This window comes from Amblyomma mixtum, chromosome 8, assembly GCF_055824585.1.
Source record: "Amblyomma mixtum isolate Tamu chromosome 8, ASM5582458v1, whole genome shotgun sequence".
NCBI lineage: Eukaryota > Metazoa > Arthropoda > Arachnida > Ixodida > Ixodidae > Amblyomma > Amblyomma mixtum.
Window position 1 is genome coordinate 11128062 of NC_143019.1, and position 15407 is coordinate 11143468.

General features: G+C 44.5%; 2 protein-coding genes across 2 annotated transcripts in view; one reads left to right on the forward strand and one right to left on the reverse strand.

Moving 5' to 3' along the window:
- LOC149331310 (uncharacterized) overlaps nucleotides 1-15407 on the reverse strand; it is a 164728-nt gene that overhangs the window by 109289 nt on the left and 40032 nt on the right. The window lies entirely within an intron of this gene.
- On the forward strand, nucleotides 6795-11777 carry LOC149331319 (sulfotransferase ssu-1-like). The gene is made up of 2 exons (XM_089555457.1): nucleotides 6795-7250; nucleotides 11292-11777. Exons 1-2 carry the CDS (start codon nucleotides 6795-6797, stop codon nucleotides 11775-11777), a joined length of 942 nt encoding a protein of 313 aa, XP_089411583.1.

Consider the following 15407-nt stretch of genomic DNA (forward strand, 5'->3'; position numbering starts at 1 on the left):
TTCGTCTTGGCAGTGTTTTTGGCACCCATGAGTGCCTGTAGTTAATGACTGATCTGGCGGCAGTCTCCTGTGTGCTTACCTGCTTCAGAAGCAGTTGTTGCCTCTGAAGCGATGCACATACCCACGGTGGGGTATTGGCCATGGTTTTGTGCAGTTCCAAACAGGAGAAAAATTCATCCAGACTTATCTCGAGAAGGTTGGTTGGTTGGTTTATGGGGTTTAACGTCCCAAAGCGACTAAGGCTATGAAAGACGCCGTGGTGGAGGGCTCCAGAAATTTCTACCACCTGGGGTTCTTTAGCGTGCACTGACACGCACAGTACACGCGCCTCTAGAATTTCTCCTCCAAAGAAATTCAACCGCCGCGGCCGGGATCGAAGCCGCATCTTTCGGGTCAGCAGCCAAGCACCATAACCACTGAGGTACCGCGGCGGCACATCTCGAGAAGGGCGGAGAAATTAATAACAGTTGCACACTGAGGTGAAGCCCATCTTGTTGACAATTTATTTATCACATACTTCTAAGGAAGTTATGTCAAAAAGCACCGCAGTGATAGAAATGCGTCAAGGCAGAAATATTAGCGCCCGTAGCTAGACATTGCAGCGAAGCGACCTTCCGTCCTTTCAGGAGTAATGACGATTCTTGGATAAGTTTGGTCAGCGAAGAGACTAACTGCTAAGCAAGTTAATTAAAAGACTAGCGCTTAAAACTAGGACAAAGACAGCGAAGGAGACAAGACTTAGAGCTCGTCCTGTCTCCTTCTCTGTCCTAGTTTTATGCGCTAGTCTTTTAATTAACTATGACACACCAACTAGCCCAGCTTTCCGCCTTGATTGCTAAGCAAGGAAGTCGTGTGCAGATTTATGGAGTAATGTTTAGTCTCCGGTAGCAAAGATACGATGGGAGGAACAAACGACATCATTTTTAGGCCTCGCTCTTTTGCTTTGTTCTGAAGTGAGCCAACAACATAGATAGTGCGTTTTCTGATGATGAAATTGCGGTCTTTTGCAATCGAAGTAGGGTAGAAAACGTAAAAAATGAAAAAATTGGCGGAGCTAAGCTTACCAGATTAGCACATTAATCATCGAAAGCTGGTCGGGAAACGCACGCTTCCCACGCTCCCTCTCTTCCGACAGTAGATGTGGGCATGCCTTTGACCAACGACGCCATCGTCTCGGTCGTAGCCTTTCAGTCTTCACCATCCGCCACGGCACCATCGGTCATCGGAGCAGCACAACCACCGTCAACACCATCGCTAGCGGTGCGGTTTTACGTTCAGCTCCGATACCACGCAGCTTGGGACTTTCCCGTCGGAATGGATAATATTGTCACGTAGTGGTGACTACAGTCTGGAGAGTAGGAAGACAGCGAAAATGGCTTCTAAACACAACTCTTTATTTGGGCTGACTAGCGCCCGCAAAGAACTGAATCACTCGGACGTGGTGTAGCAACAAGTATGCTCGGCAGTCGTCGAACAGAATCCCTGCCGCTCTCAGCAGCACTGAATTTAAAGCTGATAACGAACTTTCGAGTTAAGCGTGCAAAGTTATCACAACGTTCCGGAACAACGTAGAATCGGCTCCGCCTGGATGCGATCAATCGAGATGAATCTGGTCACGTCTTAAATCCCGAACAAAGCGGTAAAGCGGCGTGCCGGCAGCGTTGAAGAATGAACAAGCAAACACTATTCACTTCGTCGGCTGGAATCTACGAGCATCCCATGGCGCACACTTTTCGCGAACATCTGTCGTGGACTACTGCGCACCTCGTCAATGCTGCATTGAGCTGCGCGGCTACGTCTTTTGAGGTAAGGAAAGTGCGCAGTAACTGATCATCATCATGATCATTTATTTGAGCCTTAAAGGCCCCTGGGGGGGGGGGGAGTAGTACATTCAACATGACTCACATTGGTGGGGAAAAAAAGAATTAAAGAAAGAACAAACAAAAAACACACACACAACAAAAGCATAAAGAGAAATAAAGTCACGAAAGGGAAATGAAACAATTTATACAGCAAGATAACACATCAGACGTTCCTTAAACCTTACTGGATCGCATTCAATGACAACCGATTCTGGAAGCCGATTCCAGTCTTTAATAGCGGCTGGCAAAAAAGATTTGTTAAAGGCATTAGTCGATCCGTGTAAACGTAGGATGGTCATGGAGTTGAATAAATGGGATGATGTGCGCTCAGGAGTGACTAGAAGGGACTCGCGTAGGTTAGGAAAATTGTAATATAATTTGTGCAATAAACATAAGCGAGAAACTTTGCGTCTAAGGGCTAGTGGGCTGATAGCGATGGATAACTTGATAGCGGTAATGCTGTGGTGAAAATCGTAATCTGAAGTAATAAAGCGTGCCGCACGATTCTGAATGGATTCAATGGTGTTAATTAAGTAAGCCTGGTGAGGAGACCAAATTGCTGGTGCAATTGCTGATGACATCTCCGTGGACTCCTTGATCGCCGCAACAGCTGACATGGCTAAGAGGATTATGATGAAGGAAAAGGCTCAGAATAGCGCCGGGGTACAGGAGGGCGGGGTAGGTAGGAAGAGGGCACTGAACGAAGAGACTAAGAGGAGCCGCGGCTTGCCGAAGCTGAGGCGGAGCCCTCCACTACAATACCCCTTTCTCTCTTCCTTGGTTTACTCGCTGCTTTATTGATGGTTGACGCTGATTCAGGTTCTGAGTAGTGCAACCATAAGCTGTCCTCCGTGTGTCCGCTTTCATAATGCCGCTATTAAAAGAGACAATTTAAACTGTTATAGTGTTCTCCTTCTGTGCCCTCAGTATATCTTTCCTGCTTTTCCTAATTTTCTATTTATTTCCCTCTTTACTTCTTTATTCGTCCACTTAACCATGCTACTCAAAACTGTCACTGACATTGGCGTATGCGTTATGTGTCTAGATGGGTTCATTTGTTTTGGTCTATACCTAATGTGATTTTGGCTCTTTCCAGGGTTCCTTATAACCTTACTAACTGCTCAGTATTGGTCGCTTTAAACTTCCTTATGATTTCTTGCCAACAACAGTCATTTCTTTTGACATTCCTGCTGGTTCTGCCTCCCCATTGTGGGTCGCCAAAGCCGTGGATAAAGGATACAATATTTTCACCAAAGTAATAGAAAATCAATTATACTTAATGCTACCAAAATTTATTGATATTTTATAACAATTGTTAAGAAAATAATACAGGTATTGTGAAAAACGTAAGTTTTCACTCATATAAGTAATTGCACGGCTCACAGCTCCTACAAGCATTTCCGATTTCCCAGTTTATTGCATTGTAACGTCAACTGAGCTTCTAACCTGGCGCAAAAAGTTCTCTCCGCTTTGAAGTAAGGTAATTTCGAATAGCCTTTCTATTGCCGCAGATAAAATAACCAGGCGTTGCATCTGACGAGATGCTTTTTAACCTTTCGTACAACTTGAAATTCGTGAAAAACACTCATTTTCCATTCGGGTCGGCCGAGCCCTATAGAAGACGAAGCAGGATTCCCCGCATGCAGTGCTAGAATTTACGCAGCTCATCCTCCGTTGCGGTCAGCAACCAGGGATGGCGGACGTCTTCGCACACACTGCCACCAGCCCACGTGATCGACTTCACTGATTAGCTGCGACGCACCTTTGCCGCTTTTCAGCCTCTTGGACCAGGAAGCGAGACGCCAATGCGTTGCCGACTAAATAGCAGGGGTGAGTTGAGTTTTTATTGGGTTGATTCACACGTTAAAAATCCTTTTGCGGCAAAGTTTCTGCTAAAAAATTGTCCACTAAATTGCAAGATTAGTTGCGCGACAAGGAACTGTTTGCATCACGAATTACAGTAAAGCATTTAAATCACTAATTTATATGGGGCCGCGGAGGTCGAATTCTGATGGAGGCAAAATTCTAGAGGCCCGTGTACTGTGCGATGTCAGTGCACGTTAAAGAACCCCAGGAGGTCGAAATTTCCGCAGCCCTTCACTACGGCGTTCCTCATACCCCGAATCACTTTGAGACGTTTAAACTCTAATAAACCAATCTATTTCCATGGAGTATTAATTGCAGCACTTCCGCATTGTTGTTGGTAAGTGCTTCAACTGAAGCGTTTGACTTTCCGTTATTTGGTTTAATTCAGTTTATAGGTTTTAACGCCCCAAAGAGTCTCAGCATATGAGGGACGCCATAATGAACGGCTCTGGAAATTTCGACCAGCTGGGGTTCTTAACGTGCACTGCACTGACATCGCACAGTACAGCGGCCTCTAGAGCCTCACCTCCATTGTACAGCGACCGCCGTGGCCGGGATCGAAGCCGTGTCTTTCGGGTCAGCAGCGGAACGCCATAACAAGTGGTCACCGAAGAGGCTTTTTCGGACAGCTATATTTAGCACTCAGATGCGCTGTCCACCATTATACAGAGAAAACGCTATCAGCACACGGGCTCTATCATGATTGCTGTGCTTTAGCCTTGACACTTTGAGATAGTCGACAGAAAGTACGATACGCTGTTCCTCACAGGCAGTTCTTGGCGCGCCACAGTTTACAAACCAAACACCTTTACGACGGGGGCTCCGTCGCGACAAACACGCCTGCACTCCTTTCGTTCGACTGGCCTAGTTCTACTTTCTGCCACTTCTCCGTTCGGGCTTGCACGCAGCGGTAGCGAGAAGTGCAAGCTTTGCTGTACAAACCTCGGACCATAAGGTGAGCATAATTCGTTTCTCTTCTGATTTTTACTGTCCACCTGCCCAGAAACCTATCCGAGCCATGGGAACTCTCAGGTATTACCATCATCGACAATTTTATTTGTGAATGTTAGCTTCCCTGCAAATGGTGGTTCGAAAGGCATAATTTGCGCAACGTTGCCTTTGTCGAGCAATTTTCGGATGTTTTGACGAGCAGTTTGTAAGAAAATAATCTGGAAAAAATGCCCCCATCGCCTAGGCTTCTCCATTCTAACTCCTTATTCTTTTTTAGATCGAGTGGTAGCAACATAGAACTGCTACTAAGTGCTACCCCGCACTTATTGCACACTTCATAATCGTTTTTTAAGGCGCAGAAAGCTGCAAATGCACTAGTAAGTTTCCGCTTCATTATGTCACACTATTTCCTTACTGCACACACAAGGTAGACGGCATCGCGTTAGAAGGAGGAAGTGTCCCGTAATTCTTTAGGTGTCGTCTCCTGGAGCCCATTCTGCCTTAGAGCGATGGCAAATTATTGTTAATTTATGTTTGCTCAAGCGGCCCTTTTTATGCTATCAGACTATCTTATAACTTCAGCGTTTTGCTTTAAAGCTTTACTTTTCGAAAAAAAAAAACCATATACACGCGCTAAGAACGTGGCGCACCAACGGCTTGAACCTGAATAGGGCTGAAGCGCCTAAACTTGGGTTAAAAAACATGCTCTATCAAACTCTCCGGTGTAGATATGCGGCGAGCATACATGTGGCGATCAGCTATGAATATGCAAAAGCATGAAACGGCAGCACAGAAGGGCAGGTTACGCGGTAAATCGGAGCAATTAAGTACTGTATTGAACAAAAATTTTATCGCTTACCCAGGACCTCGATCGCGAATCAAGAAACAGGCTGCAAGCATTCAATATATAAGCGAAGTCTAGGTTTGCGACATCTCAGAAACGTTCTGAATAAAACAACCGTTAACCGAAATTCACTCCAAGCACAAAAGAAGGAAGTGTTTTTTTTTTCACGTTGGCAAGCCGTCATTCAGAAAATGAACAATTAGGATAGAAATCAGTTAGCTTGTATCGTCCCTTATACGTATAATAAAGCTTGTTGCAACATTAAAATGGCGTTAGGCGTCAATTCTGGCAGCGCAAATGTAAATTACCTGCGTGGTTCTCAGTCCCGTACGGTATTAATAGTCCTGCAACATGATGGCGCGGCTAGCTAATATACGTTCGTCTGCTACATCGTCTTACTTTCGTTGCCAAATTTGGGGGACTTGAATAGCCTTTTGTTCGTTCTGAGGCAGAAATACATACGCCAAAAAACTAAAAAAAAAAGGTTTCTCTCGTCATATAGAGAACCCATCACGTTTCCAGCACTCCAGAACGTCAGGCTTCAGGCTAGGCCAGGGGGACTTTGGACTTGCTCTACCAAACTCTTTCGGTCATCAAGATGAACTCTGGAAAGCATATACTTGTTTAGTACCTGACGTAACGAATATCACTATCATTACTTTTTATTACAATGGCGCATTCAGAGGATTACAGGTCTGCTATGACTTAGTCGCAGTTCACAGGACTGCCGCTGCTCCCTTCAAGGCCAGATTTTACGCTTATACATTTTGAGAGAAACAGAAACAGTGCAATGTGAATATGCATGCACAAGACAGAATGCTATGTGACTACGCTTGTTTCGTGCTGGCTAAGAATGTCTTAAGGATTAGCGCAGCCTTAAAAATTTCCAATCTTCTATAACTGGATAGTTATGAAAAAAAAGAAAAGAAAGAATAAGAAGCACGCGTGAAGTAACATGTTAATTGGTGCACTACTCCGGAAACCACCGGAGTTTAAGCATTCACAGTGTATTGGCCACTATGAGTCATCGACAGATTTGTTGCTCGGTCGGTCTATTTTTTTTTTATGCCGCAGTGCTGAAAAACTAGGCTCGCTACCTTCAGTTCACAAAAAATATGTCAGCAATTGTTTAGGCGCTTTGTATGTCTCTCCTTTTACTGTCAAAATAGAAATTGTTTCTTTGCCTTCTTATACAAGCGAGAGTAACTGCTTCCTCACACTTTGCCCGTTCTTGCACTTAACAGTTACCTCCAGCCGTGAACATCGGCAAAATGGACGAATCACTGTACAGAGACGTCGATGGCGTGTGGATTCACAAGTTTTTCGCCGATGAAGCCATTCGCTCTGCCATCAATTACAAACCGAGAGACGGAGATATCTTGACCGTGACATACCCCAAATGTGGCACCAACTGGATGCAGTGCATCATCTGGAACATCCTGACCCACGGAACGCCTGCATCCGATATCGGGGAATTCAGCCTCATGTGCCCCTTCATTGAGATGACAGGAGCTGGAGCTGCTGAGAACCCTTCGAGAACTGGCCCCGTCATGACACACCTCCCTCTAAGCGTCTTCCCGCCAGTGGCCCACGCGAAGTACATCTACGTGGCCAGGAACCCGTACGACTGCGCAGTCTCGTACTACCATTTTATCAAGGGTCTCACACCGAAGACGTTCGCCGACCTCTCTTTCGAGAAGTTCCTCTCTCTTTTCCTGTCAGGAAAGGTGGGTTATGTATTTTCGTCTTCTCTTTCACACCTAAAGCGTGCCGTGTCGCTTCAACGCTTGGATTGACTACCGTTGCCAACTGTTAATCTAAAGCTTTCTGGACCAAATGACAGGGGGCAGGAGTTGGCAAATAAAAAAAAATGTGTATAAAGATATCGATAAGCTCAGGAAATTCATATAGGGTCTCTAGCTTAAAGCAACACTTCGCTGTTAACGCGAAGTCAGCGGTAGATGCTTTGTGTGGTAAGTTGGCGAATGGATGGTGCAATAAAGATGGTTACAGCCTCGCCTGCCAGAAAGTAATCACAGCGAAGGGAGACGGAAAATTGCGTTGTACGCAGTGGCAGTAAAGGTGTGTTTGTATTTCACCGCACTTATAACCTGGATAAAATGGTGCGACGATCCCAGCGAACGGCGATGACGCGGACGTTGTTTTTATGCGCTTGACACGTGCTCCGGTTCTCCAAAAGAGTTTTGAACTCTGTTATACGTGCATTGTGCAAATGTGTTAAATTTTCAGCCTTTCAGGAGATGCTTGCAATTTCTATTTCTTATTTTGTGTATAAATAGCCTGTTCGAGCACTTCAGAAGTCTTCGACAGTTTTGCAACACTACAAATCAACTGATATATTCCTTCATGGTGGTATAAAACTGTGCAGAAAGCATTGTAACGGCTTAAATTGGTGAAATCAAAACAACGTGATGTTTGAAGGAATAACTCGAAGCACCGTGATATTCCAAATATTTGCTTACAAGGTGCAACCTTTAATAAACAAGTATTATTATTATAGATACAATCGGCATGCAAGACCTCGCCGATTGACATGCTGTCACTTTTATTGCTTTAAGAAGTACTGGTTATTGCGTTCGCCACAAAACAGGAAAACATATTGCACTCGGGATAGCGAAGAACGGTAAATTCGTCGTGCAATGAACAAACCACTCGAAGCTGCAGGCCATTTAGTGAAAAACGCTGCTTGTTCGCTACTACATTGTGATATACTTTCTGTTTCCGAAGTGCACAGGCACAAAAGCTACTCTCATTGAGAGTTGTTCAAAATTACTCTCAAATAATAAGGAATATATACTTTCTGTTTCCGAAGTGCACAGCCACAAAAGCTACTCTCATTGAGAGTTGTTCAAAATTACTCTAAATAATAAGCAATGGCGTGGCAGTCGTGACTATTTGACTTTGATAGCGCAAAGATTTTGCAGTTTTTATTCTTTTGTACAAAAGATTTTTTTAACTCACCATCATTTCCTTCACGCAGCCGCACCCCGTCTGAATTTTTTTAGGTGGTTGCGCAAGCACTATAACTGAGCTGACAAGATTTCCGCCATTTACTGCTTTTCCGACCTTGATAAGCGTGAAAAAGCTCACTTTCATAGCGAATGGATCCTGGTGCTTTATTGAACTCAGCAATCTGGTAGTAAAGTATTTTGTTGCTCTGAAGAGATCAAATTGTTACATGCGTTATAAAATGTCATTTTAAGCCAATACCAAACATGGCGACGTAGAACTTATACTAGCGCTATGGTTGCTGTCTTAACCCGTTTTTCGCCGCCCGTCTTCACCCCAACTTTTCCTGGACGACTGAGAGCATTAAGTCTTCGGCTCGTGTCGAGCCGTGATTTCAATGCGCTCTGTGGCTTCTTATAATTCGGAAACAATATTTACAGAAGGACGCTGTCCTCGCATAAGCGGTTATGCTCGAAAGGCTTCTGAAAGTAGGATTTTAAAGGTCGTCATTTCGCGACCTCGTATAAGAAACGTTTCAATGCGTTTAATTGAAATAAACCGTTCCTGAGATAGTTTTCATGACTACGGAATCCAATATATGCAATCAACTGTTTGTTGCAGAGCTGCGCCACTATGAGAAACATACTTCGCGAGTCGCTAATGCATAATACAGAAGCATACATCGTTCTGGCCCATGCACAAGTCCCACAAAAAAGGTGTTCAAGGATGCAATACGTAGGTATCTGGAAATTTGGAATATTTTGGCCAATTTGGAATCACTGCTAGCATTTTGACATATATCAGTACTCATGAGAAAATTTAGATGCTTGGATTAGGGCTGGTCCTGTTGGGCTTTCTTAAAGTCAGCGCTTATCGCCCATGACAGCGGCGCTGTCCTTGCTGCCCGACTTTCATCACTCGCTGAATATAAGGAAAAGGTTCCCCGGTTTAGAGTGAACAAAGCTCTATATACGTGCTACAGTCACTCACTGCCCAAGCTGACAGGCAACATGCAACATGCAACATGTAAAGAGCTGGGGAAATAGATAACGCTTTTACGTTATGTCAGAAATATAAAATTATTACATGCGACACGAGCTACTGAGCCAGAGCTCCCCGGAATTGGCAAATAGTTTAAAGGGCTTTCTTTTCCAACCCACAACAATAACGCGTGTACAGATCCTGAACAATTTCGTGCATCAAGCTAAGACAGGCAAACAATCATAACGCTCTCTAGGTTACAAAATTCACAAAGTGAAATTAAGGCACAAAGTCATAATGCCATGTACAAAGGTCAAAGCGCATGTCTAGAATATGTTCTGGATGTGTTTCGGGCTGAAAACGCGTATACAGGGATAACATTTGAATAAAAAAGGTCTGTATGTAAGCATACGCCGTTTCAATCACAAAATTTCGTCGTCCTTTTTTGCCTTCCTGGTCACAGCGGCTTTCGGAGTTGCGCAACACGGATTTCGGTGGTTTTAGAAAATATGCTTTTTCCTTTATACATGGTCTGCGCAACAGCGGTTAATTACACCAGGAGAAACGTATCCATCAGCAAATAAATCGGCTTATTCTTTATTCCGAGGAGTTTCTTTTTTTTGCCTATAAGGAGAATGCAAAGAAATGCGCACAAGAACCTGTGGCGCACTCTCATGTAAAAAAAAAATTGGCAGGCGCTTAGCTTGGTTAAGCCCGGAAGGTTGCGAAATCAAATTACGAGCAACTTTAGCGACTAAAGTAGTGAAAGGCGAAAGGCTGAATGCTGCACGGAACGCCAGAATTAGCTTAAAGTGTTATTGAGGTGTCCACTAAACCACAGAGTTGGTTTAAGACGCCTTTCATTTCCTCAAAATGAACGCAGTCCCCTCTCTTACTGCCTGGGATCTGCGGCGCTCCGTGGCTACCGCTGGGACCGCGCCGACGAACCGACTTGGTAGCTCAGATTTCACCTCGGTATGACGTCACAGACGCGAGCGCCTCCACGCGTCATCAAACTGGAGGCCGTCTAAAGGTCAAACGTTACTGCCGCCGGGACCACGCTGAAGGCTCAAAACCTAGCGTAGTATTGATATCGCAATAAAAGTATTGTAACAGCCGGTCAAGAGGGCATGAGCATGTCCGGTAGGTGAGAGAGCGTGGCTGTACAGAAGTTAAATTACATCACCACAAACATGGCTTCCAGCCCTGCAATACGTAGCTCCCCGAAGCTCCCGCACCAACACGTGTCGCCGGAATTTCAGGCGGGCTTTCAGCCTGGTATTAGGGCTGAAACAAATAGCGCCTGTGTTAAAAATTCTGAAGGACAAAGAGCGTTGCAGCTTGAAATGTTTGAAGGTAACACAGGAAGATTGTTAGGCGCACAGAAATCAATATAAGCGCCATAGATGGTACTACGTGCGTACAGTACCACTGCTTAGGTGTTTGTACGGAGTTCAGTTTCACCTGCTCACTTTTTGTCATTCGTCCAGTGTCCTGAACTGGCTGTATGCTATGAGTCCTCCACCAAATAAACTCCACTTTGGAAGCGAAGAACCTGACTTTGCTCATCCTCACAATTCTAGGTGTAGATGTCGAAGATACTAAAAAAAATTTATTGACTCAGTGAACAGCTAGTACTAAGGAAGGGAAAATCCAACCGACGAACAACAATGCAGAAAGAGCGGTAGCGACAGTCTACGTGACAACAGTGATCATGATGTGTTGAGCAGAAAGTTATAGATTTATGGACCAGAAGGAAGCTTCGAGTACTACAGAATAAAAAAAAGATGAAATGGCCTTCTATGTACTCTTTCCAGGTTATTTATGGCGACTACTTTGACCACCTACTGCCCTGGTATGAGCGACGACACGAGAGGAACGTCTTGTTCCTTACTTATGAACAGCTGAAGGCGGACATCAGGGGACAAGTGCTGAAGATAGGAGGCTTTCTTGGCGAAAAATACGGTGAAACGTTGTGTGGGGATGACGCACTCTTGGAGAGAGTCGTAGGCGGCTCCAGCCTCGACAGTATGAAAGCCTTGTTCAACGTCTCGCCAGAAGACAGGAGGAGGAAGATGGCTGAGGCCGTGGCGGCGAAGTGTCCGTCTAGTGATTTGTTGAAAACTTTGTCGCTAGGCAGGGTCGATACGCACGAAGGAGCGGGATTTGTGCGGAAAGGAATCGTGGGCGACTGGAAGAACTACTTCACGCCGGGCCATATAGAACAGATGAAGGCTTGGATCGAAAAGAAGACTCAGGGAAGTGACGTAATGTCACTCTGGAAAGAGTGCGACCTTCCTTGACAGGACCTATTCGCCGCCTGCTCCAAGGAATAGTGCAAATATTTAGCGCTCAATATATGTTAGCAGATTATGAAAACTCGACTTGATTTGCAAGCCTCCAATTTTTGTTATCTATACTTACTTTACCTGTAATTGTTTACGAACTACATTCATTTTACACCTCAGAGGGGTTGACGCTGAACGGTGTCAATTAGCGAAGAACCTTTCGACGCCCCAGAAACGTAATCAGAGCCAAGCTATAGGGTAATAAAGATAACGTGCCTTTTTGTTTGGCTAACAAGAGATAAAAGCTTTGCACTTCCCCTTCTTGAGCTAGATGTTGCGACATGGCGGTGCGCCGCGCCCCCTGCCACTTTTGAGAACTTTGCCCTCTCTTTGAGATAACGGAAACAATAGTCCATGTCAAGGCACACCATAATGCTTCACAGTGATTCTGAGTGCAGAACGCCCTCTTGAGGCTTTCACAATGCCCTCGTTCTCGGAAAACGAGCCTATCGTTTGTATTCTTGTGGAGCAGCCAACAGAAGCAACGGTCAACGCTCTGTTCGTTTTTTTTTGTTTTCTTGTGAACAGCCCTATGTGGTGGCTGCTCTAAGAGATAAGACAGACGCTTGGGCTTGTCGGTTAGACATTATCGGTGCAACCCATACGATGAGGAGGAGAAGTGTCTCTCTCTCTCTCGTCCTCGTCGTATGCGCTGCACCGATAATGCTCTAAGAGACTGCACGTTGCAAGCTTTGCACTGAATGAATTTTCCTCTTTTTCTAGACGAAGGCGAAAAAGCTCCACAAGGTTCTACACCACTTGGAAGAAGCATATTAGAACCAGTAGGAAACGGGTATTTCGATTTGAAGATTGGTTTAATTTTATTGTCTAAAACAGCCTTTGGACTCTTTCTCGTACACTAGCGCTTCTCTGGCATGACATGAAATAAAGAGGAATCTCTTTTTTGTTCGAGCTTAGCACTGTCCTTTTAATTTCTGTCATTTGCTGCGCACTTTTGTGATAGTATTGTATCTAGTATTGTTATTGTATCTAGGCGCCGGAGCCGCCCCTCGACCTGAATCCCCCCCCCCCCTCTGCTCAACATATGGGTGGCCAAGGCCACCCTGATGCACTACCTGTGGGAATGTCCCAACCTATGGCATATACCCGAACCATCCCCCTCTTCATGGGAGGCAGCTCTGCTAGCTGCCCGACCAGATGGCCAAACATGGCTAGTGGACAGAGCCCTCAGTGAGGCCCAGGCCCGTGGACTCTTGGACAAGTAGGATCCCACCCTTGAGGACGTTTTATTTTTTCTTAAAATAAAGTTGTTCCTTCTTCTCTATCGCGCTTGTTAATTTGTCCCTCTAGGGAACCAGAATTCGTGGAATTCATGGCTAAGCGCAACCGTTTTCGGGCTGAATGTAACGGTGCAAGTTTTAACAGCAGAAAAACATGGATGTTGTTGTTAAATACTCTCAAAGGAACGGGTGCTGCAGTTCGAAGTTTCGTAAAGATGTGCAGCACATAGCAAACAATTTTAAATATGTGTTTTCGCTTATGTCTCCGGTAATTCTGACTCTACCTACTGACTGTCCTATGTCCTATGTCTAGTATGATGGAATCAGTTTTCTTTTCTGATGTTACTGAAAGTGATCTGAGGTTGATTCTATTTAGTCTTAAACGTAGCAAATCTTCAGGTCATGAGGGAATATTTTTTCAGACTTGTGCAGGAACTTTGAATCCATTAAAGGTGTCCTGTTAGCTATTATAAACACTATAGTCTCTACGATTCTGTTTTCGATGAAAACTGCTAAAGTTATACCCCTCTTCACCCGAGGCTCCAGGAACATTATGGGTAACTACAGACCTATCTCAATCCTGTCATGTACTGGCCAAACTTTGGAAAAACATAACTTACTATGATAAACGTTTTGGATGCCCACAGCATATTATCACCTTGCCAGTATGCTTCATGCCAGGAAAATCAACAGCAGTGCTTCTTGAAGAATTTTCTGACATTCTAAATTCAGCATTTGATAACAACCAAGTCGTGTGCTAACTTTTCCTTTACGTAAGCGAGGCTTTTGATCGCATTTGTCACGTTCTTTTAAACAGCAAGCTTTCAGCGTTGAGATTTCGCAGCTCCTGTTTTGCAATTGCTTGGTAAGTTTTTACATGGTAGGCGTCAATATGTGTCAGTTTCAAGGTTACATAGCGATTTTACGGTAATCGAAGCCGGTGTCCCGCGAGGTTTCCATACTTTTGACATCGCACTTTATTCTGAACTACTCACTAAACTAGATGCCATTCTTAACTACTCACATTTGGTGAAATGTATAGCAAGATTTTTGTTTCGTTGTTCCCAATTCGGGAGCTTTAAGTCGATCAATTCTTCGATAGTAGATGTATCATCAGGCTTCCCTAAAGGATCGTTCCTTGAGAGACGCCTGATTTACCGCGATAGGTTTCATCTAAAATTCGAATGTAGGCAGACGTCTGCGTGCTATTTCACATAATTTTATCTCCCATTGACCATATTCGCCCTCATGAGGTATTCGCCACATTTTCCGGATATAGTTATAGATGGCAAATGAAGCTTAACTTCAGTAACACTGTCGGCATGTCCTTTACTCATCAAGGCAGTCAGCCTGTTTGCACATGTGTTGGCTTGTGAGCATATATTTTCCTCAAGTATGGTTTGGTTTGGTTTATGGGGTTTAACGTCACAAAGCAACTAAGGCTATGAGAGCCGCCGTAGTGGAGGGCTCCGGAAATTTCGACCACCTGGGGTTCTTTAACGTGCACTGACATCGCAGTACACGGGTCTCTAGAATTTCTCCTCCTAAGAAATTCAGCCGCAGCGGCCGGGATCGAACCCGCGAGCCAACGAGCTCAGAAAGCGGAATGCTCTAAACGCTTTACTGCGGAGATATGATCAGTGCAGATGTAACACATACTAGAAACTACGGTCAAGCATTTATCATCTGCGCCTGGTGTAGCTTCATTCACAGGCTATCTAGAGCATCCAAGAGCGGCTTTAGAGGTGTCGCTATGCTGCTACCGTACCGTGGAAAAGCAGCTTTTTAGCCAATATGGCGCCTTATTCGTATTTATGAGCGCCCAATGCCAGCAATCACTTTACTTCAATTGGCGGCGAGCGGTTTCCTCTTGAACACGGACATTATTGAGGAACGGTCAAGAAGGTGCGGTTGGTAAGGTGCTATCTTTCTTTCTCTTTTGAACGGGAAAACTAGCATTGCTAGTTTAATAACCTTCCTTAAAACGCGCGTTCTCTCAGGTGGAGTGTCTGAAGAATTGCTTTGGCTTTTTCCGCATCATGGGCATATTTTTCATTTTTTTACCAAATACAAACGAAGTTCTCAGACAGAAATAGCACAGTCTGTGCAAATATCTAAAGTTTCGCTCAGGTAGCTACGATGAAGAAAGATTGGAGACAGAAAACCGGAATTTTTGAAAATTATTGGAACATTGAAGGCGGCGATAAATGAAAGAGGGAATACACTGCAATACAAATTCATTGACTTCTGTGATGCAATAGTAGCAGTAAAAGATCGGCACCGCTTGTTATTACATCAATATCGAGCGTTGTTATTGGCTTTTTAAGTTAAGTATTGAATTTTT